The sequence below is a fragment of the Poecilia mexicana genome, unplaced genomic scaffold (genome assembly GCF_051168715.1).
Source record: "Poecilia mexicana isolate PSO_F unplaced genomic scaffold, ASM5116871v1 scaffold_13, whole genome shotgun sequence".
Classification (NCBI taxonomy): Eukaryota; Metazoa; Chordata; class Actinopteri; order Cyprinodontiformes; family Poeciliidae; genus Poecilia; species Poecilia mexicana.
In genome coordinates this window covers 22,822,865-22,849,589 of record NW_028263382.1, presented here as the reverse complement: position 1 = coordinate 22,849,589, position 26,725 = coordinate 22,822,865, and the positions used below count along the sequence as shown (strand labels likewise).

The window sequence follows — 26,725 nt, the reverse complement described above, 5'->3', positions numbered from 1 at the left end:
TTTCAGACTGATCTGTTCAGTGAAATGGAAATGTAGCTCCACTGGTGGACAAACGTCCACCAGCACATACATGTAAGAAAACCTGGAATTGTTCTTTCACTTTGCAATGAACCACTAACGTGTTGTTCGAAAACAGCCAAATAAGTTGAAGTTTGTGACTGCAACATGTGCGAAAGTGGAGGACGTTCAAGCTCCACGAATACTTTTGCAAGGCACGGCGTCACTCAGCTGAAAACTGAATGATGCATATTCCATCTCTCAGGTCCAATGTCAGGCGTCCGCTTCACTGTTTGTATATTTCTCACTGTCAGTACTTTTCCCCCTAGTGTTTTAGACACACTCCACAACTAACTCCTTTACATACGTTTTTTTAAATATTATTTTCTTTTATGTCCCGTTAAAATTGCTAGAAAAAAAAAAGAAAAGCTAAATGTTTAATCAATACATCATATCTTTGAGAAAAAGCTGCTCTGCTGGGTTCATTCCCGCCTCTGTCTTACACAGACACTCTAAATCTATTAACCCAGAAGCAGCCATCTATAATTTAAGTCACATCAAACTAATATATGGGGCCCAAATAGCTCAGTTTGTTAGCAGATGGGCCGAGACCCAGACAAAACACTTCAGGAGCTGGATGTGTCGCCGTGGGAGGGAGAAAATACTTGTATCTGACAGCCAAACACTGATACACTCTGGCTGTGGTGCTGCGGGCTGAGAGGATGGCGTGTGTCACCCACCTTGGCAGAGTGTTTAAAAAAAAAACAACAAAAAAAACTGTACTTTTGGCTAATTTGTGTTAATTCTTGAGAGAATTTTAACATAAAATTGATCAAAAAGACAGCAAAGAGTGGCCTCTGCTCACCATAGCCTCGTTTATGGAAGAAGCTTGTAAAGTGACTGAGTTTTAAGGGCATGATCTGACATGTAGAAAGGCAGCACATTAAAAAGCACAGGGGGGAGATATGTGATAATTAAAAGACATCCGCACAGAGACTTACAGGGGAACACCATGCACCTGCTTTAAGACTCCACGAAACAAAAAGCAGTGAGAAATACGTCCAGTCAGTCACTGTCCATTGTGTACAAATACAGCATGCATTTACTTTATTTCTATTATTGCCTTCTAATAGAATAGAAGGCAAAACTGGACGTTTCCCAATTTTAAAAGTATAAAAACCAATTGATTAAAAAAAAAAACAGAGATAAACAAATTACCAGTTCGCTCAAACATTGCATCATCGTCACAAGTATGATCACGCTTGTGATAGACGTCGCTTACTTAAAGCTCCCCTGCATTACCAGCTCATCCAAATGAAATAGTCAAACTCCGATTTATTCATCGTCATATTTCCAAGTTTGCTTTTGTTCTGGAGTTCAACCTGTATAACATGCATTGAACCAACGAAGCTGTGTTGGAGCTCACCGGAACACCAACACAGACTTTGGGAAACAGAATCTACAGGGTGATCTTTCAGTCAAGCTCTAGTAGAACCAGTCGTTGGTCTACTCTTAAGAGTAGGCCTAAATTTGTTCTTTTTTTTGGTGATGCGTAAAGTTAAGTGGCTTAAGTTATCTTCCCCTAACTCTATAGATCAGCAGTGATGGGCTTAGGCTACTAGGAGACTTTCTGACCAACTTTCTTCCCTCTGCTGTCTTTACTCTCTCTCCACTTATGGGTTATTCACACTTGATGCTGCACATTAACTTCTTACAATCTCTTTATTTTTCTTTTCAGTAGAAATGACTCCTAGTCCAGTGATTCATTGCTTAGCCATTTTGGACTGTTGAACAAAACCTTTGCAGCTGTTGTGACCATTAATTACTTGAATCATGCGTGTAGTTTTCCTTCCAGTAGAAAGTATTCCCACCCCAGTGCTTCTGCATCTCTTTCCTGGATGGAGTCATTGACAGAGCTGTTGATTACTCTACTTGCATTCCTTATGTTTCTCCTTCCATTCGTAGCCCAATGCTGTCTTTGTATGTCTTTCTTTCTGAGTGTTTTTACTGGAAGGAGCTTTTGATGGCACTATTGATACCATTAACCTTGAGTTAGATTGTTGTGCATGTAGAACTTACTTCTGGTTTATCCATGGTTGAATCCTTTAACATAGTTTTTATTGCCATTATCTACTTATTATTATCCACATTTCTTTTTCTTTCCTATTAAAAATATGGAGGTACGCTTCATTACGTTTCTTTTTTGTCTCCTTCTTTTCCTCTCAAGTTGGTCGAGGTGATTGTTCCTCAATTAGAGCCTGTTCATCTGGAGGTTTCTCTGTCTTAAAGGGGAACCGTTTCTTTCCACTGTCCCCATGTGCTTACTCAGGTTGAGGCAGGACACGGATGTGAAGATTCAATTACCCTGTTTTCTCTAGTTTTGGAAGATCAGCGGTCAGCCAATACTTGCAAGAGAAATCATTTTTATCCACTGGTCTTATCTACCTCTGAAAACTTCTGAAAAATCAGCTTTTTGCTCTCCCATGACAGAGGAGTGACTCACAGACCACAGCACCAGGTCACATCTAAATGTTCGTCACCCCACTGTTGCGTACTCAATGACTTTATCACTATATTTACCGACTTTTCAGAACAAAAAGAAAAAAAAAAGCATTGTCCAAAATTGGAAGGGGCTGGTGATCGGCCAGAAAGCAGCAATCGGTGCACCCGTACTTTTTACCAACTGTAAGGGTACATTACAATCGGATGAAACTAACAGATCTGAAATTAAATCTGAATTTCAATCTGGTGGTACTAGAATTCATTGGAATATATATTTTGTCTTTTGAAAAAGCCTTAAAATTAACTTTGTTGTCAATTGGTGCTCTACAGATACACTAAGCTTAACTGAAGGTGTTCGTTTAAAAAAAAAAAAAAACTACCAAGTGATATAAAGCTTGTAAGAACAACTTCATTTCCACTGTATTTAAGTTCCTTATTTGACCTCTCTTTAGTTTTCAAATTAAATACGATGCTCACAGACAGTGCTGTGTGCTTCAGAGTGCTGGAGAGAGTAAAACACGAATCAATAAGCGAGCATCAGACCTGGCTCTGGCGTGTGAATTTTAGCTTCTGCAAGCTCAGCTTCCTTACAGATAAACCAATGTGACCCTCGTTTGATTCATACTCTTTCGCTAAAGTAACGATTATGCATCACATTGGACAAAAGCCCGTTGTTGTTGATGTTGTTGTTGTACCTTCTGGAAACAAAAGCTGTCACAAATCTGACAGCGTACATAAATTAGCAAAATAACAACACTGGGCTTTGGCTTGTGCTGTGCACTTAAATGCAACGAATAAGCACCAAAATTTAAAGTTATTTCCACAACAATGCGCGTCAAAATGACAGCCACGGTATTACAGTCAATACAACAGTGTGAGGCTTTGTTTAAAACGTCTTGTAGCAGACCACCTAGCGCCTTGTAGCTAACGCGGTTTGACGTTTTGACGGCTGGACAGATGCGCATTAATGTCAATAAAAGGTTTCTAACTCGCCATGCTAGCTCGTCCATCTGATATCTTTAACCTTGTGTTGACAAACGCTTGTTGTGTGGGGTCAATAAATTACTTCCATCTGAGGTTAACAACACCGTTATTTGTCATTGTGTGAGCAGCCAGCTAAAAACATAACGGACCCTGGGAATCACTCACCTTCCTCGGCGGCGGCTGCATGTTGGAGATTTGACATGAATAGTATTTCCCTTGTGAGATGTACTGTAATTCCAGGAGGAAATCCAAATCCGTGTGGGGCCAACAATAATCTTTCGTCTTCTTCAAACAGAAATCCCCCCTACTCCTGTTAAAAGTCGATAGGGAGGAGAAGACGGAGAGTTAAATCTGTACTCCGGCGGCCATGATTGATGATAAATGGCCAGTTTTATTGAGAGCCTAAGCTACGAGGAGGCACTGCACACGCTTGTGCTGGTTGCTGCCACTACGAGAGTGTACTGTACTGTTGTAGGCAGCAAAGAAAGAAAGAGCAGAGGGAAGGAGAGAGTGTTATCAGCAAATTAAGCTCAACGGCGCCACCATGTGGACACCAGTGGTATCTGTTTAGTAGAGGAAAAAAAAAAAACACCAAGAGCGACACAGCACAATTTTTTTGTTTCTCCACCAGCGTGACCTCGATTAACGCGCCCGCAGATATTTTTGAAGGCAAACATGAAGACTAGATGACTGATGGAGATACTGACTCCATCCGTCAATTTATGTCGGGGTTATCCACCAAAAGCATATTTATTTTTCCCTCCCTAACGTCTACCAGCATGAGTAAGAAGAAAAGGCAAGAGACGGAGCTGCATAGCAACAAGAAACCGCAGTCGATCGAGGAAAAATCGATCGTTTTTAAATGCACAATGAAAAGGGCTCTCATCTCTTTATAATATAATATAATATAATATAATATAATATAATATAATATAATATAATATAATATAATATAATATAATATAATTCTCTAATCAGGATGAAGCTATGAAATTTGTGAAAGAAGTGGTCCATCTCTTCAGCTTTAAACTAGACTCAACAAGGTCACTATGACAATTTCCAATTTTAATCTTTTTTTTTTTCAAAATAAACATAACCCAGATTTTAGGCAGTGTAACAGAGAGAAAAGCTTGTGTGTTTCTTTGTGTGAGTTTTGATCAAAATGATGGTTGAAGAGATACAGCAGCAGGTTCCTGCTAAAGATTTTGTGTTGTAATTTAACTGAAAAATGTAATTTTACTTGGTTGAGGAAGTAAGACTTCCTCAACCAAAGGTGTAAAAATCTTTGTTGTTGCTCACCTAATCAACTCTTTCTTATAACTGCTGACCAGGTTTGTGTTTGTTTTCACTAGTCTGAGCCATTTATCCTGGGTGATGAGCTCCAAATCGTGTGTGTGTGTATTAGTTTTTTTTTGTTTGTTTGTTTTTTTTACTTTTTTTGTCCTGAGTGTATCTGTGCTGCCCTGTGATGGACTGGCAACCTGTCCATGGTTCAACATGTCTTTCACCCAATGACTGCTAGAACCCCCTTTCAGCTTTGCAAAGATAAGCAGTACAAAGAAAACAGATGAATGGTTGGATAGCACTAAACACACCTTTTAAAAGCTTGATAAATCTAGTTACCATCTATTTGTAAGGTAACAAAAATGTCCCTGCATGGATTGTTGTTGCTAATTTCAAAAGCAATAAAAAAAATCTAAAACAACAAAAAAATAAAGCTAAATAAGGTTTATGTGTAAATTGTCTTTTCTAATCTCAATAGTTATGAATATAATGCCTCAGAACAGTTTAAACTACTCCTCCCATCCCACCATGTTTTCTCCCCAGAAAAATTTAACCAAATGGTCCAAGCTGTTCAAGCTTAATACGTGTTAGTAATCATGGAAAAAAAAACTTCCTTTTTACTAATTTGATTCTGAAAGTTTCCACCTCTCCCAAAGCGGATTATCTTAATTTCAAGGTTTTCAGAGCAAATGTGTTTAAAGAATTCTCATAAAGCCATTATCAAATTATTTGGCCTGCTAGTATGACTCCAGTCGTATGGTAATGTTGGCTAACAGAGTAAAAGGCAAGGCGTATGCCCTCTACAGTGACATACATGTAAGGTTAAGGAACAGTAAATGATTAATGCGCAGAGTTTCTAAAAGCAGGTAAGACATTAAGCGCCTCTTCTCACCTTCCTTTTCAATATTAACACCTAACATACACCCACACGAGGCTATTCATTGAAGCCAAACTCTTCTACAATTAGTGCTCAAGGCAGGAAGGAAAATGGATGACATTCATTTCTGGATGATATTGTATTTTGAGAGGACACCGAGACAATTATTTTGATGTATGGTTTGTTTTCTTTTGGCCGAATTAAGGTAAGAAAGCAGATGCTATACACTATATTTTAGACACGGTGTCTCCTACATTGAAGCTTGTTTGTTTTCCAGTGGATAAAGCAATCCCAAGAAACATTTTCATATCTTGCACCACATCAAGGGCAGACAAACTCTTGCTGGAATACACAGTGCACCTTGGGGATGAGCACGCCATGTTACATCAGCTGGCTGGCCTACACTGTTCTTTTTTATTTATATTTTGTTTCTCTTCTCCTGGTTTGCCTACCAAAGACTTATCAGTTTTATAAAAGTTTAAATAGAAATATGGTTGTGTTGGTGAACATGTTTTGATATTTGACAGCAGCATAACTTTGGAGGTCCTGTGCGGGCAATATTAGTATTGTTTTGCTTCAGACGATTGAGATCAGGAATGATAATATTTTTACCATCAGGAGAAAAACAGTGGTTTGGGCTCTAGTTCCTCCATTTCTCTGTAATAGTAGTAGTTTAGTTATAAAGTGGGAGAGTTGTGTCAATGGGGTTTTCAAGTGTACACAAAAAGAAGACAGAATGCAATTTCTATGTAATAAATCTGCAGTAGTCATAATAAAAGTAAAAATCCTTTATAAATACAGTTCAAAAGCAAATAAATGTGTGTTTGGTTGATTTTATCTTTGATGTAACAGTACTTTTTCGATACACATTTTTACTGTTGAAAAGCTTGTTTAAGTCCTCTTAAATAGTGTCTTATTAATAACAAAAATGCATTGAGTATGTGGGTTGTATTAATGAAAAACTGACAAATATCAAACAGCTTTTGGTGGAGGCAGTGTGATGATGATAGACAAGTCTCTTCATCAGAACACTCTCTTGGAAATTAGATTGGTTTAATCCCAGCAAATTCATAGCAAAGAAGTGTTTGTGTCTATAACTGCGTCTTTATTATTCTTTTCATAAAAGTCATAATTTAAACACTCATGTTTTATTTATAGATTTTTAAAGAGAAATACACACACACACACACACACACACGCACGCACGCACGCACGCACGCACGCACACACACACAACAATAACACTAACGTGCCAAAACTGTTCTAACAAAGAAGCAAAACATAAAACATTCCCATATAGCTTACTTAATTGACAAAAATTAAGACAAATATCCATATTTCACGTTCTATAAATAACATTAAATTGCCATATTGTGTTCTTGCCAACATGCACAAAATCTATATATATATATATATATATATATATATATATATATACATACACACATTATGTATTAACCATATTATGCACACCTGCAACTTTCTTATACTATTTTCTTGTTCCCTGTGGACTCTGTCTTCATTTATCCATGTTTTTTCCCCCTATGTGTCTTGGCAGAATAAACAATTAATTTGACTTTGAATTTGATATATTTTTGAAATGTTATGCATGTAAGATCAAAGATTTGGACAGTTTAAGGCTGTAAATGGGAGAAATAGTATCCGAGCCCTCAGGGCAAAGCGTGCAGGCTGCAGCTTGTCAGCCTAGCACACACCTCCAAGTTCTTTACCATCCCAAAGTTCCTACATTCACACTCAGCCAAAAAAGCAGCAAGCTGAGGATTCCTAGCTTAGGAGAGGCAGCGCTAAAACTCCCTTTTAATGTGAGTAGCCCTTTAATTTTATCAGTTTTATAAATCTATGTGAGAAACCACTTCATCTGGAAAGCACAGGATGTTGATGCATAGCTGCGTGTGCTTAGTTTTTCCTGCTTTGCACACTGAAAGTTAGGAGAACTGGTTGGATTTTTTTAAGAAGTGGCTAATTCGTAACTGTTATCAGGGAGAGTTAACCTTCTGCAGTTTCAGAGAGGACACTGTAAGAGGGGGACGCTCACTGGGAATAGAAAACTCGTTTTACAAAGAAAACAGTAAGAGAATAACAAAATTACAGTTTTTTTTTCCAAACTGACAGGGAAAAAAGGTTTGCTCTTATATTTGCATAAATAAATTGTGTTTGTGTTATGTTAATGTTAATGCATGACTGATTTAAGCTGGTCACTGCACAGAAATGCCAGCTGAAGCTGAGCGAGGCACTGTTGTTGCTTGCGGGAGAGAAAATCTTCAAATAGTTTTGAAACTGGCCTGGTTTGAGTTAAAGTTGTTTCTCTCTTCTGTTGCACAGCTGTGAGTCTTCAGAAACTTAGGCATGCAGATTGTGAGGGTGACAGTTGATTATCTGCGTGGAAGTACGGCTCCAATAAATGTTGTGTTGCAACAGTGCAATCTGTGTAAATCAGTAAATGGGTAAAGAAACGTCTTAGATTTAGTTGTAAAACCTACAAATCCCACATCTTGAAATGTTCAAATCTTTGTACTCATTCAGGAGAGCAAAAATAAAAAAAAAAAATAAAAAAAAAAATTCATGAATTTTAATTAAATGTATATTTACAGTCACATACAATATTTATCATTTTGGTTATTGTCCCCATCATATTTTTCTCTCATTAATTCTAGCGCCCACTCAGAGAGAAAATGCAAAATCGACAATCAAATGACTCAATCTCTGCTGAGTAACTTTGACCGTTGCTCTGCATGATTTGTTCTGAACTGTGCTGCTGAATCAGAACGAGATGAGCATCCTACGACGATGACACACTTCCTGCGTCTACTTGCCCTCTGAATAACGCCTGCATATTAAAGTGAACTCACTCGTAACCAGTCGAAATCTTCCCCGTCAGGTGCTGTCACAATCAACATGGCCTACTCTCACATCAACATGACCAACAGCTCCAACTCCAGCAGCCCCTTCTGTCGATTTAACGAAGACTTTAAATTCATCCTCCTTCCCGTCAGCTACGCCCTGGTTTTCGTCATTGGTCTGGCGTTGAACGCCACAGCTCTGTTTGTGATGGTGTTCCGGACGAAGCGATGGAAGCCTTCCACCATTTACATGTTCAACCTGACGATGTGTGACACACTCTACATCTTCACTCTTCCCTTCCTCATCTTCTACTATGCCGACGAGAACGATTGGCCCTTCAGCGAGCCGGTCTGCAAGCTGATACGCTTCCTGTTTTATGCCAACTTGTATGGTATGGCAAGGGCCAAGACACACACACACACACACACATACACACACACACACATCTGTGATACAGCACACACTGTGTATCGCATCTGAAATGTGATGCACAGAGGAAGTGGTAGAGCAAAGGAAAATCATCTCATATTTGCCATTTGGCCATAATATGATATATTACTGGCAAATATCACGACTATATAATGATATGTGTTGGCACAGCATATAATCAACAAGAAGACATGGTGAAAGCTTAGCAGTATCTCAATGGCTTGTTACTGAAGAATCCACAAATCACTACTTAATGTTTTTTTGACAGACACATTTGTGCAATATAATATAGGGACACATATGAAGGATGCAGGACTGCAGCCTATTTGATGAACTCTCAATGAAGGCAACTGGTGTCAGAAAAATTTACAAGAAAACAAGTCAAATAATTAGCACATAGGGTTTATTTGTGTGTGATTTAATATGAGTGTAAACCCAGCTGTTCTCTGACGTTTTCTGAGATTTGCAGAGAACGTTTCTGAACAAATAGCATCATAAACAACTTTAAAGCAGCGTTGGGTCATAAAATAGTATTAGAAACTCATCTGAAACTAGAGAAAAGAAAGGTACAACTTTAACCTTCCAAAAAATGCATTCTATAATGTTTTAAAAGCATGTATCACATTACTGTCACTTCAAAATAATGCACTGCTTTTTGTTGATCAGTCATTAACAAAAAATCCAATGCTATAAATTAAAATTTATCCTTAAAAAGTCTAGAAAGTTTCAAAATGTTTACTAATAAGCTATAGAACATTTACTCATACGAATATATATGAAGAACATACAATTTTTGATCACCTTTGCAGGTTCTATTCTATTCCTCTGCTGCATCAGTATCCATCGGTTTCTTGGTATCTGCCATCCCGTCCGCTCGCTCAGCTGGGTCAGTGCTCGTCGGGCCAGGCTGGTGTCTGTAGCAGTGTGGGCGTGCGTTTTATTCTGCCAGGCTCCGATTCTCTACTTTGCAAGAACAAGGTGATTAAACTATATTTTACGTCTCGTCTGCAACTGAAAACTGAACAGTCGGCCATTTTGCTCCCACAGCTTTGAATGTATTTTATGTATGTCCTCTGCCAGGGATGTAAAGACAGAGCGAATCTGCTATGACACCACCAGCTCAGAGCTTTTCGATGACTTCCTGGTGTACAGCTCAGTCGTGTCGGTGCTCATGTTTGCCTTGCCCTTCATGGTGGTGATGATTTGTTATGGCCTCATGGTTCGGAAGCTTCTGGAGCCCGGCTGGGGGTCTAACGAGAGAGGAGAAGGTGAAGGCGAAGGAGGCGGTCTGAAGGCCCAACGGTCAAAGCAGAAGTCTGTGAAGATGATCATTATTGTGCTGGCAGCGTTCATGCTGTGCTTCCTCCCTTTTCACCTGACCAGAAGTCTTTACTATTCATTTCGATACCTGAGACAGATGGATCCATCACAGGTAAGTCTCCGGCCTGATTCCGGTTTTAATTGGCTCACAGTCTGTTTGAAACTCCTCAGATATCCAATATGTGTTCATCAGATCAGCTGCAGTTTGCTGGAGGCTGCCAGCGTGGCCTACAAGGTGACACGACCTTTAGCCAGCGCCAACAGCTGCGTGGACCCGATCCTTTACTTCCTGGCAGGACGGGACGCCCGCAGCACTCTCACCAAGAAGAGCAAATTGTCCTCACAAAATCCCACCATAAGACATTTTTTGACCACAAAACTCTGATTCCCTGTCCAAGACTTGAGTGGATTGTTTCTTAAGAGGTTTTTTAAGCAGCTCAGATAGTTGGAACATCTTCATGAAGCCTGGTATTTTATTTTATTTTTTTCAAAATTGAATAAGCATTTAACGGCATGTTGTAGACTACTTGGAATTTTTTCCATATTCCTTGGACTTTGCTAAACATTTTTACATTTCACCCTAAGCACTAATTAGTTTTGAGCGTCTGATCTTTTGTAAGTTGCTTCCTGACAGAGAGTATCATTTATAAGATATTTGATCTCTGCCTCTAAAAGCAACCTGGAGTTAAAGCCTCTTTATACAAGTCTTGCCAATGAAATAACAATAATGTCCGTTTATAGCCGACATAAGAATAAATTATTGAGTTGCTAATTTAATTCACAAAGCTTTGATTTGTTGGAAATGTCAATAGGACTTACAGTAAAAATAATATTCTTGACATCAAGATACAATCCCCACCATGAAGTGCTTTTGTCACTGTACTAATTGAATATCTGTGACTGTTGCTGCTTATTTGCTGAATATCCGAGTTGATGTAAATAGTCAATACTTTCATTTATTTTCCGTTAGCTCCAAAGGAAATCCCTACTAAGCAACCTGAAGTACCACCAATGGTACCAAGGTTTGAGAATCACCAGTCAAGTCCTTGTAATGTGTAGCGATCAGCAGTAGGGGGCGGTAGTTACGAAGGAATTTTGGTTCTTCAAGATCCTGTCCCTCTGGCACACTCTAATAACAACAAACATATCTCACATGCATACATGTCAAACCTCAATACGCTATGGATAATCAACAATGAAACAGTTTAAAATACAGCTCTTCTTTATTTCATGAGTAAAAACAGCATACAGAAATATATGCGATATAATAAAATGAAGCACGATATAAATAAAAACCCCAAAAATCCGATGAGATGTTTTTTTCTTCCTTCCTGCCTAGTTTGAAAGCATTTAATGCTGACAACACCAAAGCAATGAAATCAGATGAAAACACGTGATCATCAGCTTGGGATAATAAATGCCCTCTCCTCTACATACGTCATGTTATTTTTAAACAGCATAACATGAGCATAATAAAGTAATTAAATCTGATAATAGCCACACTCTTGGAAAACTAAAGTCTGCGTAAGGGTCCGGACTACCTGCAGTTTGTTAGTTTATTAAAGATCGATGATGGATAAAATGTGAGTTTGTGTAGCTCAGGATGAGAGAGAGAAAAAACACTGATATGTTTAACCCTAGATTAAGAGTAGAAAACCATTTCAGACAGCAGTTCAGCTTATATGAATGACAGAGTCCTGTCACTGGTGCAGTGCAGCTGTTCACCCCTGAATTACTTCGTACGTACTATGTTTTAGAGTATAAAATCAAAATAAAGAGTTTACTTGTGTATGCTCTCAGTTTTATTTACATATTTACATCTATATACATGTTTTGTTTTTTTTTATTGCGGTCTTTCTCAATGTTTAGTTTTTCACTTGTGGTCCAAAATGATATTTGCTGCTTATAATAAGATCTGAGCTGCAACATCATTTAAATGTAGTGAAAATATACAAAAAAAAAAAAAAAAAAAACCTCCTTTCCAACTAAACCTGGGTCCACACTGGACTCTATCTAAAAAAAAAACTAAAACGTACCAAGAGGTTCTTAATTCTGCTTTCGGGAAATTGTTGAATTGATAATTTAAACTTCTTGATTATACAAGAGTGGAAAAGAAAATGTGTCTTTTTATCAGGGCTTAAATCAATAACTGATACAACAAAAGCTGCTTCGCTGTGATCCAATATAAAGTTTGCAGGTCTGTGACGTTATCGCATGAAGAAAACATCTGTCTGACGGGCAGCGACATTTTTGAACTTTTTAAAAGACTTTCACAGGTTACCAGAGGAGCTCTGAAACATGCTGAATCCTTGTTTATAATCTGGAAGACTGAAATGATTTTGTTTATCTGGCATCAGCATAGATGACTGCATGGCACAACTCGATAAGAAACGTTTACCCCGAGGATTGTGACAGATTTCCAATAGCTATAGGCATTTATCGAATATTGACCTTTAAAGATGTAAAAATCAGAGCTCAGGTTTAAACGCTCCAACCGGATTAACTTACTTCAGTGCACACGATGAGTTTCTGCTAATACATTCAACAGATTAAGGAATAAATCAAATCCTTAATTCATCTGTAATTTCTATGCAAGTCACAGAGAAGAACAAACCCGTTTTTTTGTATGAACCAGTTGTTAACAAACACATTCTTACCTCTAATCTGTGGCACTTGGTTGCAAAGATTATTTATGGGTTTTTTTGACAGTGTTGTGCTGTCTGGTTTCCTCCAAAGCTAACGGGAGGGAAACGGGTCACAAAAGTTGTATCCAAAGCAGCAGAACCACCGTATTTTGATCGGTAACGATTAGTGATTTTGCATCTTTTGTTTCATTGATGTTTGGTTTAAACTAACCCTCCTCCTGCGTTAAACTCATTAGCTTTCCAGCGCCGTTGCTGACTGGACATTAAGCTTTGAGCAGCATCAGATCAAGCTGTCAATAGATCGTCTTATCATGCGATGAGAAGCAATTCCTTCTTCTTCCAGCAGGTGGAGGTTAAGTTTTCTGAAGAGTGTCTCCATCCTGGCGTTTAAGCTGCCATCAGGTAATGAGGTCTTCTTTCACGAGGTAGGATGATCATGCAGCATCTCTACATCTTTTTATCTGATAAGACAAAGGAAATGGTAATGTTAATGAGCCATTAAAATCCTTTGCTAATGATGCAACAACACTGAAGGCTTGTTACAGCTGTGTCTTCTCAATATTTTGGACTGGGACAGATTCTGAAGCATTGTCTTCTGTCTAAAAGTTTTTAATCTGCAGGACAGATAGAAGTATTTATGAGCCTGTTAATAAGTGGCCAATCTGAGTGCAGTGTTTCTAAGATATTGTTCCCAATAACTTAGAGCCAGAACACCATAACATCATAATCTGTGCTTTCTCAAATTATTTAACTTGAGAAGGCTGACTTATGGTTTTTCAAGATATTCTCACTCCCATTAATTCGCTACAACAAAAATGATCTTGGTACCTCTATGTAACCCGACATAGTCAGACAGTTGGAGAAGATGGTTACTTGTTGTCTTTTTTATCCAACATTTACATTTTTTCTCTGTCATAATTAATACACGAGACTTATCTTGTGTTATTTCAGTGAACTGACAATCACTTCAACACATTCGCCGTTTAATCAAGTATAAAGAAACAGCAGAGACATAGATTGAAGCGAGAATCAGAAAGAAAGTGATGACACATGGTGTGAGTTTTTATGACCGTACCTCCTGAAGCCAGATGATGAACAGGAGGAAAAATGTTTCCCACCAAACAGGGAGTTTCTTTGTTCCTGGGATGATGTTTTTGTTTCCGTGGTGACAGGCTTGTACTCAGGTATGTGAGCCACTTGAAATCTTTAAATCAAAAACAGAAAGTTATCTAAAGTCAGGGCCAGAAAGACAAATGCAAATATTCCAAAAGAAACCAGAATAGTTTTATCTGAAACTGCAAGGCAAAGCGTTTAAACAAAATGCTGTTCAGGCCAGTTTTCAGGGTTCAGACGTGAAGTTAAAGAAGATTTAAAAACAGAAACAGATATAAAAAAACAACAACAATGCATTTAGCCGGACTCACCTCCCAACAGACAACACCTCTCCTTCTTTTTTCTCCCTCCCTTCACTGCTGTCCACTTTGTTCTGAACAGGCTTTGGCACAACAGCGGCTTGGGGGTGATGAGTGTCTACGCGACCCGCCCCCAGCAGAGGGTTCTTCTGCTGGTCAACAGGTGTGTCCAAGGAGGGCAGAATGAGGCCCTGCGGGGGCTTCAGAGGGTCTTTGAGAGAATCCAGGGGAGGAATGAGAACAGGAGGCCACTTTCTCTGAGCGCAGCGGGAGCAACGGTAGCCGTGTTTGGGAGCGAGACCGGAGAGACCCGAGATGGTGTGGAGGTGGGACTGATGGGGGCAAGACTTGGGGATGGAGCGGAAGGTGGACAAGGGAGACAGCATCGGGAACCTGTTGGTGAGAAAGGGAGGGAAAACGGTCAGAAAGTTTATTCGAACCCACACAAGATGACTACAATCGTCAACTATTGCATTTTTAATTTAGAAAATTTCACAAATTGGCCTCGTTTTGTAGTGAACCTAAATGTACAAATTTCTGTCCTATGATGGGCCAACTCCGCTCACTCTCCCATGTTGTTCAGCGGTTTCTAAACCTGGTCCTCAAGTACCCCAAGTACCCCAAGTACCCCATGCCTCTGTTCCAGCACAGAGGCTGGATGTCTTAGATCTGTATACCAACGAAGCAACGAATAAAAGATTAAGTTTAATTGTTTCAGGAAGTAGCTCTGTACATTGACTGTGTAGACTCAGAGCAATTTTGATGTTAAAGAACTGAAGGTCTCTTTATTGTTATAAGGTGCTGATTAAGGTAAAGAGCAAAATAGAGACAGACAATTGTCTCTGTTATTGCAGCAAGGGGTTGACCCCCCACAAAGCCCCTTCCATGGGCTGTGCATCTATCTAAAAGATTTTTTTCCAGAGCTGTGTGTGGACAATGTGTGTGTGTCAGAATGTTCCTGAAACTGTAGCTATGTGTTTCTGCGGCCCCATTGAGAAACAGCACACCGGCACCAGCCACAGAGATCTCCATTGGTTCACAATTTTTCACACTAAAAGGGAATACATAAAAATCAGAGCTGAACAAATTGGGGGGGTGGAGGGGTGAAGAGTCAGGACAAAATCAAAAGATGAGTAAAATATCATTTATTTGGTTAGATGACTTTCAAAGGCTACAGTTTTCTAACAGTTTTTTAAAATAAAAAACTGTATGAGTAAAATATTATTTATTTGGTTAGATGACTTTCAAAGGCTACAGTTTTCTAACAGTTTTTTAAGATAATTTATTTCTATTTATTCTGTTATCTAGACAGTACAGTGGTGCAACTCAGATTAGTTTAAATGCACTTTACAGCTTACTAAACTCTACAACATAATATGTTCTGTGAACAAACGAAGGAGTTAATGCTATCTATACCAGTGTTTAAATTAAAAGCCAGCAGTGACAGTCTGAAGGTACTTCAAATCATGACATAGTTAAGCTTTCTGTCTGTGAATGCATCTGTAACATTTAAAAATAAATGCAGAATTTCAACAATAAACTAGAAAGGCTTGGGGTCTCACAGCAAAATTACATCCAAGGATTGGTTCTGTTCTCAAAAGAGTCCACTGAACAGTGCTTAACTACAAACAGATTTTAGAACAAGAACTCTTTCAATATTATTCCAGACTGAAATGTTAACATATGTTTAAAAAATAAACAAGATCTCATGCAAGAAAACAGGGAGGCGCAGCGGCGTAAACTGACATTTTCAATTTAATTCTGACTACTTGAGTGATTCTTAAAGCCGCAGCAACCAAAGTTCCAGCCGCAGTCACCCTTGGTCGTGTAAAAGTTGAGACTTTGATAAGTTATGTGACCACCAGTGAGCTCAGTGACCAAATGACTGCCGAAGTCTCATAATTGGACAGTTTTTATGACTGTGTGAGACGTTCGCTGCAGACCTGTGGGAATGAGTCACCGCCAAGCGTCAAACTGCTGCCACTCAGAAAAATGCAGCCAGAGCAGTCTGAAGGGTCAATACATCTTTTGAAACTATGTCTTTTTGTTGAAAAAGTTGAAGGAAACTGCGAATTACAAATATCATTAGTATATATAATTAGAGAGAAAATTACAGGAGTGAAGTTGACTTCTTGTTAAATCTGACCTGAAGGGGGACAACTTAGTGAAAGCATGCAAGGATTTGTCAGTGTGTGACTGCGTGTGTGTGTGTGTGTGTGTGCGTGTGTGTATGACACTTACTTGATTGATGAGCCTTTGCTCATCTGTTTACTCTCATACTCCAGCAGCAGTTCCTCCAGTGCAGCAGCATTTTCTGAAAAACAGAGACAATATCAGCTTATTGAAACACCACCTCTTAATGTTATTGGTTGCACAAGTTATCGCACTCCGGCTGAAGTAAAAGTAGATCATGTTAAGAAAGCAAAAGATAATATGTGTTAAAAGTACAGAAGAAGAATTATTTGCCTCTTAAATGTATCTTGCTTTTGGTCTGTGTGTCACACTCATGCATTTCAAATGATCAGACAAATACACAGCAACTTAATTAAAATATAAGAAGCTATTTTCAAATGGAAATTGCATCTTTTGAAGCAAAAGCTTCAAAATTATCAGAACGAGCACAGCCCTTTGTATTGAAGTAGTCACAAAATTTTGAGGACAAAAAATATCACGTGGACTGACAAGACAAAAGTGGAAAATGCAATAAAAAAATAATAAAAAAAATAAATAATTGAAAGTGGTTACCAACAAGAATAGCACAGCCAATTATTAGATTTAATCTTGTCAGATTTTTTTTAGTCTGACAAGTTAAATAAACTAATATTTTGCATTTGCTAAGGTTATTTTTTGTCTGATACTAACATTTGTCAGATCTGAAATTTACAGGTAGCAAAAACTAAAGAAATCTACCAGGGACCACAGGCTCAGATCAAATCAGATGTGTTATATACCTTTCTTCTCTGTTATGAGGCGAACCAGAACACTGATTGTGTCTTCATTCAGGTCATCGGATATGTAGGGGCAGTTGTGACCTAAAAGACAGGGGGAAACATGTTAACTAGCTCATAAAATAGACTGCATCGCGAGGAAAGAAGATTATATTTAGAAATAGTGAAGCAACAGCTTTAGACATCAGCCAGGAAGTTAAAGTTTGGGCACCGACTGGTCTTCCAGTCGGTGCCCAAATAACAATAAATAACCCAATAAATAACCCTAAGCAAACAGCCAACATGTATCAATGTGACAACAGCAAAGTCAGCAATCACAAAGCCCTGATTTCAACCCTATGGAGAAGTTTTAGGCAAGTTGCAAGTCAGATGGCCTACAAAATGCTTTCGGTTATACCAGCTCTGTTCAGGAGGAATGGTCCAGAACTCCAGCAAGCTATTGTGAGAAGCTTGTGTAAGGAAGCCCAAAAGGTTGGAACCTAACCATGCAGTTTAAAAGACAATTATTTTTGGATACTGACCAAATGTAGATAAACTTCTGAGTTTGAACAAAGTTGCAAAACGTTTCCCCTAGGTTTTCTGGTATTTAGCAAATAGAAATAATTTTGGTAATTCCATCCTAAAACAAGAGAGGTTTGGTCTGATTAATCTTCTGGCAGTGAGAAAATTTTTTTTTTAATTCAGCATAATTATGTAAATACCTGGTTTCAGCTGTAAATCACAGCGTACCGCCCAATGGCAGAGGATCGTTTATCACAGTAGCCATTGTTACTGGACAGTCAAGTAAAATCCTTGGTAACATAAAATATCAACACAATTACTACGATTTTTTCACAGTTGTTTTGACCTTGACCCACCACTGGAGGGTGCTGCAGATCTGGCAGCCCACCCACTTCACACACAGACGATTGCAACCATTGCAACCAGCAGCTAAAGTGATCAAATATCTGATAAGCAAAGTATATGTTTTTAATCTGAAAAATAACCCTTTTTTTCCATCACAGATTAAATGTTTTTCCCATATAGGAGGGTAAATAGTATGCAAACTTTTTTTTTTTTTTTTTTAATAGGAATCCCAAAATTCACAAAGTCACTCATACTGAGCCGCTCTGTCTGATGAGGACAGACGAGGACAGATTAACTGCAAAGAATATAAATGCCTCCATGGCCACCCCCATCCCATAATAGATGAGGACAGTGAGAGAAGGCAGCGAGGGCCTGTGGGGGGAGAGGGGGGGGGACAGAATAGACTCACTCAGCAGTTCTCCTCCATTCAGCGCTGCTGGAGCACACAGAGCTCAGTGTGTTGGTGCGTTCAGTGCGCTGTAGTGTGAAATGCCAAGCGACACTGAGCCAAGTGTGAACTCCAACTGTATTGATTGGAAATATCTCTGAGTGTATGCGCGCGCGCGCGTGTGTGTGTGTAGAGTTTTATTTCTATCTCTTGCATCAGCAGCATTAGGCTGTTGTCAGAGCGTAACAATAGCTCTGTCTCTACAGTGACTGTTGCTATGGAAAAATAACAGCATCACCTTCACCGAGTGGCACTCTTTATCTGCTGTTAACACCGTGACTCTTTGATCAAGTTCAACCGCAGCGTCTGACTGAGAACTGGAGAGCTAGAGTTTTTAATGAGTCATTACTCTGCCTGAACACAGATTTAGAGATATTACTCCCATTAATGCTTCTCTACACCTGGAATTTATAAGTCCTGCCAGCAGGTCCGCTTTAGTCCTGCAAGGCAAATGGCTTGTTGTAATTCAGCCTCTGGGGTGTTCTCCCTGACAGAGTCGGTCTGAAAACTGCAGAAGTAGGAAGTTTGTTTAACTTTAGCCGAGCAAAGACATCGTGAGACTGACAGACTGTCACAACAACAGCATAATGTAGCAGTGCTGGCAAAGAAATAGGGACAGGTTTTCTGTTTCGTGCTCTTAATTTTTTCCATAGCTCACTTTCTCAAGTTTCCTGTTTTCCATCATCTTCACCTGACTCCCTGCATAAACACCCTCCTTCTCTCCTTTATCTCATTTAGCATAGTACATTAATTCAGTCTATTCATAGGCAGCTGCATCAAGACCTGAAAAGACCCGAAAGAATGAATGTGCAAGTTATTGCTCCCAGTCCTCAATGCATCCCTCAAACATTAAATTACTAAACTTAGCAACTTTTCTTTCACTGTAAATATAAACAGTCTTAGAATTGAGAGCAGAAGGCAACTAAAGAGTCCTGGCCAAGGAGAACGAAACAGAAGACATTAACAATGAGGTAAATGAGCTGATTAAATAATTGATCTGACTGAGAAAGGAGAGAGGGATGGGTGGTGTCGGGTTCTTGACCAGATACGACTGAAACTTATGATAAATGGAGAGGAGATGGAAGAAACGACGGAGCCGCAGAGAGAGCGAGGTTCAGGTTCAGTTTCCTTCGCAGCATCAGGAGCAATTTAAGTTTTGAGGCAACAGTTACACAAACACAAAAAACAGACATCGCTGATACCTGAAGCACTTGCCACTATTAAATGGCATCCTCTATGCTCACCCGTCTGGGTTTTAATCACATTGAGCGTCTGCTCAACTCAGTGAAACGTCCTGTCAAAGTTTATAGGGAGCAAGAAAAGGTATCCATTGGGTCTGTTACTTCACAGAACATAAAAACACAGATAAGTATCAGACTAATATAAAGTCTAAAGTGGACACATGTTCATTACTATGTTCTAAATGTGCTTTTTATTTCATTTTAACTGTTTTAATATGAAGTTTTGCACAGTTTTCAATTCTATTGTTTTTTTTTCTTTCCCCGCCATACTTGTTGAGTCTCTGACCATCTTGGGGCTGAAAGTTCAATGATTTCTACATGTATGTCCCCCACATTGTGCAATAATTGTTAATTGAATTCACTAGAAAGCAGACCCCACTCTTCCTCCATGTCAGTCACTAAGAAACCTAAAAGCAACAGCTGTTGTGCAGACGTAAACAGCCTTTTAACAGGATCTGTTGAGCTCCCAGCTGACACTCCTGCTGGGTCATAATACTTCTTTGGCTCTGCTTTGCACCACCAGGTGAGAGCAGAAGAAGCCAGCTTAGCCAGCTTAAAATCTGTTAAGGCTCACATTTTAAAGGCCCTCTAATATCTTCTTTGGACTAACTAATAAACAACCTAGGCAATTAATTACTGAATATTACCTTTTTTTTTATATGGTTTTGTTTTTCATGGATGCTGAATTACAATCAGGTTTCAGTTTGTAGGCTATCCAAACTTTTTTTTATTGTTTTTTTTTTTACATAAGATAAACCTTTTTATTATGCTATCTACAACGTGCAGAGAGTGGGTGTGATGAATCAATATTTGTTTTAGAGCCCCTCCCCCTCCCCCACACCCTTAATCCTTTTTCTTTTTCAGTTTCTCTCACTTTAAACTTTTAATAGCTTTTATTGATTTCTGTCTACCTCGTTTGATTTTCCCATCTTAACTTTTCTGCTCTGTTGACTCTTGAATTGACCCTTGTATGGCATTAAAAAAAAAAAAAAGCCCTCGCTTCCTCTGAGCGCTGATGCCTTTAGAGCACATCACAGCACCAATCGTTACAGGATTACAGGATTCAATGACATTACGTGGTCAATTTTGCACTTTTTTGTCTTTCTCACCTTCTTTCTGAGGTGTGGCAGTCTCTTCGTCTCTCCCCTCCTTCTCAGCAGTGCAGTTGTATCCCTTCTTCTTCAGGATGTTGCAGATCAGGATGCCCAACAGGCCCATTATGCAGAAGACAGGCACCAATGCGAACACAGCGTACTCCGCCGTCTTTTCCTCGGCGCTTCGAACCACCGTGCTGTTGGCTGGTCCTCCTGTCCCACTGGAGGAACCTTTTCCCACAGTGCGAACCTTTCTGACATGCAATTCTGCTGGAGGACGGAGACAAGAATAGCAAAATGAATCAGAGGAATAGATGCCTATAAACACCAGGGAGCAAATGTAGGGTTGCAAAGAATCTTACTTTTCGTGCAACCGCTTTCAGTGGAAACTTGTCCTCCATCAGGAGAGAGAAATCTGGATGAGGAAAACAAAACAAAAACAAAACAAGGAACAAAATTAAAGCGAGACAAGTTTAAATCGCGGGCGCATGTGGAGCAGCAGCAAGACAGAAGCGGCAGTTCTCACCCAGGCAGACAGTTGCCACAGACAGCGTCTGAAGTCAGAGTCCCAGACACTGAAACATTTCTGCCCAGGATCTCGCAGGATGTGTGTGGACGGCAGAGCTCAGAGTCGACCGTGTCTGAAAAGCTCCCAGGTGGGCAGAACTGACATTTCACGTCTTCAGCTGAACTCTGGACCTGCCTGCAAGGCTGAAAGAGAAAGAAAAGACTTCAAACACGAGGAGATATAACTGAAAAATAAGACACAACAGAGCCTCTTTCTTGTGCTGTGCAATGTCAACTTTAGCTAGGAGAGTTTGTGTTTTATATTTTCTTCATGATTTTACTGATACAATCTTACACAGTTTTTGGCAGTAAATAGGAGTGATTAAAATTGATTTAAGGCAACAACTCTTGATCTCTTTAAACCTGCAGTGCCTTTTGAGCTTTTTCGCATTTTGTGCTATTCCACAAACACAACCTTCAACTTATTTTGAGCTAAAAATTTACAAAAAGAAACCTATTGTTGAAAGAATGCATTAAGATGTCCAGTTTAACATTGGTCAAAAGCCTTGTAGTGGATATGGAAAACTGTTCTCTTGTCACTATACTTGTTTTTAGGCTACATACACATCATGAGTTCAGGAAATGATGGAATAGTCACAAGCTGTTTGAAGGATGTAGGGGTATTAATACTTGTGAAAGACACTGTCAATAAGTCTCCAAAAAAAAAAAAAAAAGTTTACATGCTGGCCTTTATTCCTTGACTTTTACAGACTTTACATTAATATAAGGATTTAATAAAATGTATTTCAAAACTAAATAGTTTTTTTTTTTGTTTGTTTGTTTCTAGTGAATGAACCACTACTTTTTATTGTATATTCTGTGGATAAAAACATGCACAAGCACATTTCATCACATTTATATTTGATTTGGATTATAAAAGCAATGGGAGATGCATTGAAGGAAGCATAGTGGACAACACGGGGAAGAGAAAATTAATTTACCATTTATTCTTGTGGCTCATTTGCTCACCTTGGATGGCTCCTGGCCTGCAGGGCATTGCAAACACACACACCCTTCTCCCCACCGACACTGCACCGCTGCAGTCCCACCACAGCCTATCACCTGGAAGATACATAAGTCTGAGTGAGGGGAGGTGCAAACATATTTGCGTTTATTAAAACATACAAAAGTAACGTATTATACCGCGAGAAGGACGAGAGTTGAGCAGCAAAGGTGGTTCCTCATCTTCTTCAATGTATTCTTCTATGTGCATATGATCTGCAGCAGAGCAAACAAGCTGGACATAAATGTACCGTTTCGAAAGCTCCAAATATGACATGACACCTTAAATATATAACCATCCATTTGGAGCAAACTAGCATACAAGTACAGTACATGCTCATAACAGCTGAGTCATTTTTGCTAGCGATCAAAAGTCGAGACTCTGGACACAGATCGGTAAGAAGCACCTCTTGGAGCTGTAAATAACATTTACTATGATTCAAAAGCTTTTTGTGTACTCCTGTGAATGAACCAGGGATTTTCTGCAGCTATTTTTGGGCTGCAGATGCTCACACATACAGTTCATCCAATGATTCATCCTACAACACCTTCATTTGCTAACACATGCTGTCGAGATCTTTCTCGACACGTGACATCAGCTGACCCTGGAAGCAGTGTTTTCTGATTCCAAGCTTCAGGAGTGGACATTTGAGATTCACAGATTATTAACAGATTAATGGGAAAAATGCATATGAGCAAACCAATGATGATTAAAGCTTAATATGCATATAGCAACTTTTATGATTATTATCACAACCTTTTAAAATGTGATGAAACTTCCAGATATGACCCCCTATTTTAATACCATGTACCAAAACTCAATTATAGGGGTTGACAAAACACACCTTTTCACTTTGAAATAAAAAGTTACTTAAACATCTAATCAAATGTAAAAATTTGATTATAATTACCATGATGCAGCAAATCAACTGGTTCATTTTCTTCACTTTTCCCTCTTAATCTACTGAATTGCATGACAGGTGCCATCATGAAATTAATTATTACTTGTTTTTAATGGGTGTGCATAAGCATGCACAAATATCATAACATCCCAAATGTTTTAGCTGATACCAGAATATTATAGTGATAAAAAAAAACATGCTAAATGTCATCCCTACTGCACTAAAACATCATTAATTGGGCCAAATGTCAAGATAAACCATGAAAATTGGCAGAGAGAAATTCCTCTGCACAGATCTCTCATTTAAAGCCACAATTACAGGGCTATGAATTTGCAAAACCCTGGCATTATCATGATGGGCCTGAAGTTACCACTAAACAGCTAGGTACTTTGTGGTTTAAGATGTTACTTTAAAAAAAAAAAAGCAAACTGATGTCTGTGTTTGCTGTAAGATTTTATTTTATTTCTTTTTTCTGCACAAATTGTTTGGAAAATTGTGAGCGTTTCCTGGAAAAATAACAGATATATACAAAAATGTTAGGTATGTGCTTTTCTAAGTGCAGTTTTCCCTAAAAACAAACAGTAGATGACAAAGTGGGCTAAGAGTAGCAGAATTGAAACCAAACTAACTAAAGAGATAATGCTGAGGAAGGAGAGCAGGAAGATCCAGCTGAGCTGCATACTCACCCCAGACTTGCAGTGGACCCACACGGTTGCTGAGGCAACCCAGCAAGGATGCTTGACTAATAAAACCGAATCAATACTAAACTTAAAAATGCTGCAGTTTTCTCCCTAACTCACACACTTGGATAACTAATGTTCTGAGAGACACTGAAAATAAAGCTTCAAAAAGACAAACTAGTTCGTATTCAACCGGAAATAAAATGAAATGAATGAAGCATGAAATGAAGTTACAGAAATGAGTCAAAACCGAGATCTGCACTCTTCAGTGCAGCTGAATGAAAATCTTTAGAGTTCCTAGCTGTGTCTTATATGGTCAGTCTGACCACAGACACACCCCACACACCCTCTGGACATGCCCCGTCTGTCACTGCTAAAACAGTCAACCTGCACACTGTGCATGTGTGTGGGTGATACTTGTTTAATGATGCTCTTAACCATCGAGCCAGTAGAAAAACATGTTTTCACAGGTACCCAACAAGAAAATCAACACATTTTTAATTATTTATTCTGGAAATTTAGTTCCTCCAGAGAGTTAGAGCTCTCCTTCCCTTTCAATTAGACATAAATCGAAAACAACCAGAGAGAGACAACCAGAAGAAATCCTTATCTGAACTACCTCAACTGACTCCTTTCAAGATGGATCGCCGAGATCCCCAGGTTTTGGTCATCATACACCAGGGCCGGACAGTCTGGTTCCGGTTATTGTGCAATTGCCACATTAATGAGATGAAGACGTTATAGTACCCCAATTATCTTGAGGCTATGTTTTATTTTATTTTACTTTTTTTCTTGGGAAGGTGAGAGCTACCTGTGTCAGAATGTCTTCCTGTTTCTTGAAAACTTGTCTTTTAAGTAATGTTTTTCCACTTGTCCGCTTTCCTCTTATTTTATGGAAACATCCTTAGGGATTTATCAATCAGAACCACTTTATAAAGATTACAAGAAAATATAGCCTCTTGGAAGCAAAGAATAAAGAAATAAGGAGTAAAACCTTTGCACAGTATTATATGTATGTAGCATCTACACAATTGATTTCCACATGGCTTGTTCATAAAGGGGAAATACACACAAAGACACACTCAAACATCTGAATGGTACGAAGCCTGCCAACGGCAAGCTGTGTCTTACACAAACTGCAAAATAAAAATTATAATGCGTTTATGAGTTCAGTCTGGGAGACAAAATCCTTGTGCCAATAAAAAGCTTCTGAGACACAATTTTCAGAATTGCAAAAACTGAAAAAAGATAAAGGGGGAACAAAGAAACCACAAAAGCTTAAAAAACAGCATAGCCCCAATCCAAAGGGACGGAAAGCAAAGGAGGTGGACGGAGTTACTCTGCTAAAACATCAGTCTGATAGCATGTCCATATAAATAAATATAGAAGCATTTGTTAAAATGCCATACAGACCAGAGCACAAAGCTAATTACAAGTCAGACATGCGCACAGACATCAGCATCCACTTACACACAACTCCAGGCATGCAACATCGCATACAGCTGAAAATTTTGAAAAACGGATCAATAAAACGGCAATGATAGAGAGAGCAAAACAAAAACGGGACCCGCAATTAAATGCCTCTGTTTTTGGAAAGTGTCAAGTAACAAATTGGACATGGCTACAGGAATGCTGGCTTTCTCCAAAGAACCTCGTTTGACCTCCAGCAGAGCACTGAGGCAGCAGTACTTCATCTGCAGCTGAGCGACTGAGTATAGTGGTGGGATATAGGACTTGCTAATCAGTCAGGTGACAGAAGGTGGATTCTGTAAAAAAAAAACAACAACAACAAAAAACACCTGCAGGTAGAGAGTATCTATATTTAAAAAAATACAGAAGTGCCCCAAAACTGTTTATGCAACCACTGCAACACTGGAGGCAATCAAAGCCTCCAGTGTCTGTAAATGTGACGCTTTTACAAACCAGTTTGCCTGAGGTTTTCCCAACTAACCCACTACAAAAGGACTGTCACATGTGGACTTCAGTTGCACTCACAGACACGTGAGCACTCTCGTGTCCTTGAATGCCTTGGCCTTCGTAAAGCCATTGTTCTTTGCTTTTCCAAACAATTGCCTCTCAAAAGTGACATTTTTAATATGTAAAACATTATCACGCTTTAGGAAGTAAGCTTCTTCGGAGCTTGATGGGAGCTGCTACAAAATCTGTCAGTAAATTAAGTGATATGGAGTAACTGCTTTTCTTGCTTTCTTCAAATGAAACATGGTTTTCTGTTAGAATCTTGTAAGAATTATGTTATCTAATATTTTCTGGGAAGAAAACCAAACACTATAACTATGATTTTACTTCTCTGTCAGTCGGAATGGGCGCTTCCATCAAAGCCATCATACAAGGTCTCCTTCTGGGTAGCCACATACATAGTAAGCTACTTGCTTACTGAACTTATGACAGTGGTGAAGACTCCAACATTTGCCTTGGAGAACCCAGTCTAGTTTGGGCAAGTAGTTCAGGTCCAGTGTCTATGAAGGAAATCTCTAGCTTCCAAATTGATTGTCTTTGGTTGGTGGTTGGGGTTTAAATCACTGTTTGGATTGAAATATGCCTTTTCTTTGCATTAACTTAAGGTACTGAACCAGAAACAAAAAAGTGTATGAACTTTCTTTCCTTCTTTCTTTCTTTTTGTGGCAAGCATAACAAATTGGTGATTTGGCCGCATCTTTGATAAAT

General features: G+C 39.0%; 3 protein-coding genes across 8 annotated transcripts in view; 1 reads left to right on the top strand and 2 right to left on the bottom strand.

Moving 5' to 3' along the window:
- Positions 1-4,071, bottom strand: part of fchsd2 (FCH and double SH3 domains 2) — a 71,138-nt gene extending 67,067 nt beyond the window's left edge. Inside the window, exon 1 of one of the 3 annotated variants that reach the window (XM_014995449.2) lies at positions 3,649-4,071. In XM_014995449.2, coding sequence (XP_014850935.2) covers positions 3,649-3,669 — 21 coding nt within the window. In that variant the 5' untranslated portion in view covers positions 3,670-4,071. The remainder of the gene's footprint in view (positions 1-3,648) is intronic. The other 2 variants (XM_014995452.2, XM_014995453.2) reach the window with 2 other exon arrangements.
- p2ry2.1 (purinergic receptor P2Y2, tandem duplicate 1) overlaps positions 1-11,562 on the top strand; it is a 44,925-nt gene extending 33,363 nt beyond the window's left edge. The window contains exons 1-5 of one of the 3 annotated variants that reach the window (XM_088011892.1): positions 7,387-7,467; positions 8,544-8,897; positions 9,745-9,913; positions 10,016-10,367; positions 10,449-11,562. In XM_088011892.1, coding sequence (XP_087868018.1) covers positions 8,561-8,897; positions 9,745-9,913; positions 10,016-10,367; positions 10,449-10,640 — 1,050 coding nt within the window. In that variant the 5' untranslated portion in view covers positions 7,387-7,467; positions 8,544-8,560 and the 3' untranslated portion in view covers positions 10,641-11,562. Of the gene's footprint in view, positions 1-7,386; positions 7,468-7,521; positions 7,734-8,543; positions 8,898-9,744; positions 9,914-10,015; positions 10,368-10,448 lie in introns of those variants that run through there. The other 2 variants (XM_088011893.1, XM_088011894.1) reach the window with 2 other exon arrangements.
- relt (RELT TNF receptor) lies at positions 11,460-24,293 on the bottom strand. Of its 2 annotated transcripts, none has more exons than XM_014995454.2 (11): positions 24,047-24,293; positions 22,600-22,674; positions 22,426-22,518; positions 21,416-21,600; positions 21,252-21,304; positions 20,905-21,159; positions 17,264-17,344; positions 16,554-16,626; positions 14,325-14,705; positions 13,976-14,104; positions 11,460-13,361 (listed from the first exon to the last, which is right to left on the bottom strand). In XM_014995454.2, exons 2-11 carry the CDS (start codon positions 22,639-22,641, stop codon positions 13,358-13,360), a joined length of 1,296 nt encoding a protein of 431 aa, XP_014850940.2. In that variant the 5' UTR covers positions 22,642-22,674; positions 24,047-24,293; the 3' UTR covers positions 11,460-13,357. The 2 variants fall into 2 exon arrangements, with proteins under 2 accessions (XP_014850940.2, XP_014850941.2); XM_014995455.2 differs by having other exon boundaries at positions 20,905-21,156.
- Positions 24,294-26,725: the final 2,432 nt, after the last annotated feature.